This window comes from Trachypithecus francoisi, unplaced genomic scaffold (assembly GCF_009764315.1).
Source record: "Trachypithecus francoisi isolate TF-2019V2 unplaced genomic scaffold, Tfra_2.0 Lachesis_group20, whole genome shotgun sequence".
Lineage (NCBI taxonomy): Eukaryota > Metazoa > Chordata > Mammalia > Primates > Cercopithecidae > Trachypithecus > Trachypithecus francoisi.
The window spans coordinates 19,132,151-19,136,543 of NW_022681466.1; the positions used below are offsets into that span (position 1 = coordinate 19,132,151).

Sequence of the window (4,393 nt, forward strand, 5' to 3'; positions counted from 1 at the left end):
CCAAATACGGTTGATTCTTCCATTATTTTTTTCTTTGTTTTTCAGCTACGTTAAGCTACAACTGACATATACTTAAAATGCACAGTTTGATGTTTTACAGAAGTCCCTCTTTCCTGTTTTCTCATCTCCTCTCTCTCTATTCTTCTGTCATTTTTTAAAGTGTAAGCAAATATGCTTTCGATATTTATATCCTGGATTTTTAAAACATATTGTTGTAGAACAATTGTACACATTTTTCTCCACTGCTTTATTGTCTCTTAACAATATCTACTGGCAATTAATTTATAGCAGCCTATAGAGACACTCCTTATTCCTTTTGACAGCTGCATAGTACTCCACCATGGGAAGGCATCACAGTTTACTCACCAGTACTCTATTGAAGGACACCCGGGTTGTATCCAGTATTATTGTAGGTTTTAGTTTTTTTCCCAAATAGAACTGTTATGAATCATCTTGTGCAACATCTTTCATATATTTACCTGAGTATCTTTGAGATATTCTATGGAATTGGGATAGCTGAGTCAAAGAATAAGTCTGCTAGTTATTGCCAAACCTTCACAAGAAAAATGCGAGCATGCCTATTTTCACATCATTTCACTTCCAGAGAATGCTGTCAGATTTTGCATTTTTGACAATCTAACAGGTGAGAAGTGTCATACCATATTATTTCATTTCTCTTATAATGCATGGGATTGAGTATATTTATATGGTGGTGAAATATTTGCATTTTATTTTCCCATTAGGCTGTTGGTCTGTTTTCTATCTATTTTCAGAAGTCTTTTTTCCTTCTTCTTCTTCTGTTACCCAGACTGGAGCACAGTGGTGCAATTTTGGTTCACTGCAACCTCCACCTCCTGGGCTCAAGCAATCTTCCTACCTCAGCTTCCTGAGTAGCTGGGACCACAGATGCATACCACCTTGCCAAGTTTTTTCTTCTTTTTTTGTGTTTTTTTTTGGTAGAGACAGGGTTTTACCAAGTTAACCAAGTTGGTCTCAAACTCTTAAACTCAAGTAATCCGCCCGCCTTGGCATCCCAGAGTGCTGGGATTACAGGTGTGAGCCACCGTGTCCGGTCTCAGAAGTCTTTTATATATTATTAACCCTTTGTCTGTGATATATATTGTGAGTCTGTTTTTATTATTTAGTCATTTGTGTTTTTACCTTGCTTATGATGGTTTCTTATCACGCATCTTTTTTTTTTTTTTAATTTTACTTTAAGTTCTGGAATACATGTGCAGAATGTGCAGCTTTGTTACGTAGTTATACATGTGCCATGATGGTATGCTGCACCTATCAATCCGTCATCTAGGTTTTAAGCCCTGCGTGCATTAGGTATTTGTCCTAATGCTCTCCCTACCTTTGTCCCCCACCCCCTGACAGACTCCGGTGTGTGGTGTTCCCCTCCCTGTGTCCATGTGCTCTCATTGCTCAACTCCCACTTAGGAGTGAGAACATACCATGCATCTTTTTAATTATAAATAATTGTTTTTAAATACCAGCAGGGATTTAATTGCAAAATGTGCATGTGCAAAACGTTCCTTGAACACTCTAGGAGAGACGCACTTTCCCTATTATAGACTGTATGACTTCAATCTATCTGGTCCTCAAGTACCTTGGAGGTAAAGAATTCAGAAAAATTGTGTCTACATCATAGAATCCTTGTGAAGTATAAACAAGATAACAATTATAGAGGACTCAGAAAATTCCTGACACATAGTAAGCACTCAACAAATGAGAACTATTAGTATTGTTTCATCTTTCATTGGGAGTGCACAGATTAAATACGTAATTGTTATTTTGTTCACTAATCACACAATTCTCTAAATAGTTGCTAAACCCTTTCCTATACATGTTTCTTATTTGTCTTGTTTAAGCATCCATAGGACAGAAATTAAAGCTTGATTTCTTTTCTCCGTGTATCAGGCAAAATATCTCCAACATACACTGTGAGAGAAAACAGCTTTTGAGTACGAGAAAATATACTTTCAATAACACTTCAGTTAAACACATTCATTGGGTATCTTGACTTACCAACAAAATAGAACAGAAATGTTCCCTATGATCCACATCTTTGAAGAACATGCTAATAATAATTTATAAAGGGATCCATCATGCCGACGTGTTTTTACTTTTAAAAGCAATGAATCATTGCAGTATATCTGTGTCAAGCTGAATAGATTCAATAACATGAAACAGACAGGAATCTCAGTGGGATCTTTTCCATCTCACTGACTAGCCACAAAATTCAAAGAATCACAGTGTTCCTCATTATACAAAAGTTACCTCCCATCACCCCCCAAGTCTTTCATCCCATTTTCCTACCCACATTCTATGTGATTTATTTTTAACCTCTTTGAGAGCAGAGGAGATTTAGTCATCTTAAAATCTATTCTCAACTTATTATCCAGGAGTCAAATAAATAAAGAATTAATACTTATGGAATCCAATCAAACAATGTCATGTAATGGGTCTACACATCAGAAGACACATCAGATGAGGGAAGGAGAATGAGAGCTGATTCACTTGGCTTAACCAAATTGGATAGCTCAGAATACAACAGGAAAAGGAAATGGTGCCTTTTCTATTTATAGAAATATTTACCAGATAAGCACAACTATCTAATTCACTGAAAAAGAACTGCTTCTCTATTAGTAATGTGCAAACCACAAGATTATTCACATGCTCGTAGTAGCTCTCAGCAGGGTATAAAAAGCAAAAGAGAGAGCAAGGAGAGATCAAACTCAGAATACTCACTCTCCTAGAAACCCACCGAGAACCTCCACCCTCTGACACCATGGTCAACTCCTGTTGTGGCTCTGTGTGCTCTGACCAGGGTTGTGGACTGGAGACCTGCTGCCATCCCAGCTGCTGCCAGACCACCTGCTGCCGCCCCAGCTGCTGTGTGTCCAGCTGCTGCAGGCCCCAGTGCTGCCAGTCTGTGTGCTGCCAGCCCACCTGCTGCCGCCCCAGCTGCTGTCAGACCACCTGCTGCAGGACCACTTGCTGCCGCCCCAGCTGCTGTGTGTCTAGCTGCTGCAGACCCCAGTGCTGCCAGTCCACCTGCTGCCGCCCCAGCTGCTGTCAGACCACCTGCTGCAGGACCACTTGCTGCCGCCCCAGCTGCTGTGTGTCCAGCTGCTGCAGACCCCAGTGCTGCCAGTCTGTGTGCTGCCAGCCCACCTGCTGCCGCCCCAGCTGCTGTGTGTCCAGCTGCTGCAGGCCCCAGTGCTGCCAGTCTGTGTGCTGCCAGCCCACCTGCTGCCGCCCCAGCTGCTGCATCTCCAGCTGCTGCCGCCCCTCTTGCTGTGAATCCAGCTGCTGCCGCCCCTGCTGCTGCCTGCGTCCAGTCTGTGGCCGAGTCTCCTGCCACACCACTTGCTATCGCCCAACCTGTGTCATCTCCACCTGCCCCCGCCCCTTGTGCTGCGCCTCCTCTTGCTGCTAAATCTCTGCCGTGAACACACCAGTTCCTTATTACCTCCTTTCCTACAGATGAGGGCTCTCTTTTCAAACATGTGTCCCATAAGCAAGCCTCATCCTTAGAAATTCTGTATTTGCATTCTACATTTTGTCCAAACTCCCTGCCTTCCAAATGAATTCATTGACAATCTCCTAATAAATTGACAAATTGCCCTCCAACATCCCCCCACCTCTTTGACTTCAGGACATTTATGCATCGAGCCTAAGGAATTTGAAGACTGCCTCCATCATTTGTAGGGCCACAGATCTTAATGCCTCTGACCTTGAAGTCCAGTGGAGTCTCTCTCTTAAAGTCTTTCACAAACATTTTTGCACCTTGTTATTTCTATGTACCAAAATAAACCTCTATTCTATTGGCACTGAAAACTGAATATGACTGTTATTCTCTTTTTTAAAAAGTTTTATATTTGGGTTCTGGGTGATTACATTTAACTATTCCTGTAGGGCAGACAGCACACATTAGTCAAACTTTCAATAGAGGTCAACTGACATCGATCACTGCCTAGTTTTTTTCTAGAAAAGTCTTTTCAGGTTTAGTCAAATCAGTTAGTCATTTTGTAGTCTTTAGACAAAAAGAGTGAAGCTGAAGTCATGAAATATCCATGAATGTAACAACAAGGGAAACATTTTGGAAAGACTGAACACAATTCATTCTCTTTTAAAAAATAATTTCAACTTTTATTTTAGAATCAAAGAGTACATATTCATATTTGTTACATGTTGTGTGACGCTGAGGTTTGGGGTACAAATGATTCTGTCACCAGGTGGTGAGCAATGGGTCATTTTTAGCCCTTCCTCTCTCCCTCTCTCCCCCCTTTTGGAGTCCCCAATCGTTCTCATCTTTGTGTCCATGTGTACCCAATGTTTAGCTTCCATTTGCAAGTGAGAACATGCGATACTGGTTTTCTGTTCC

The 4,393-nt window shown here is 41.4% G+C and overlaps 1 protein-coding gene across 1 annotated transcript; it reads left to right on the forward strand.

Moving 5' to 3' along the window:
- The first annotated feature begins 2,706 nt into the window (after window positions 1–2,706).
- Window positions 2,707–3,851, forward strand: LOC117067021 (keratin-associated protein 4-12-like). Its single transcript, XM_033183072.1, has one exon. It carries the CDS (start codon window positions 2,795–2,797, stop codon window positions 3,443–3,445), a length of 651 nt encoding a protein of 216 aa, XP_033038963.1. The 5' UTR covers window positions 2,707–2,794; the 3' UTR covers window positions 3,446–3,851.
- The last annotated feature ends 542 nt before the right edge of the window (window positions 3,852–4,393 follow it).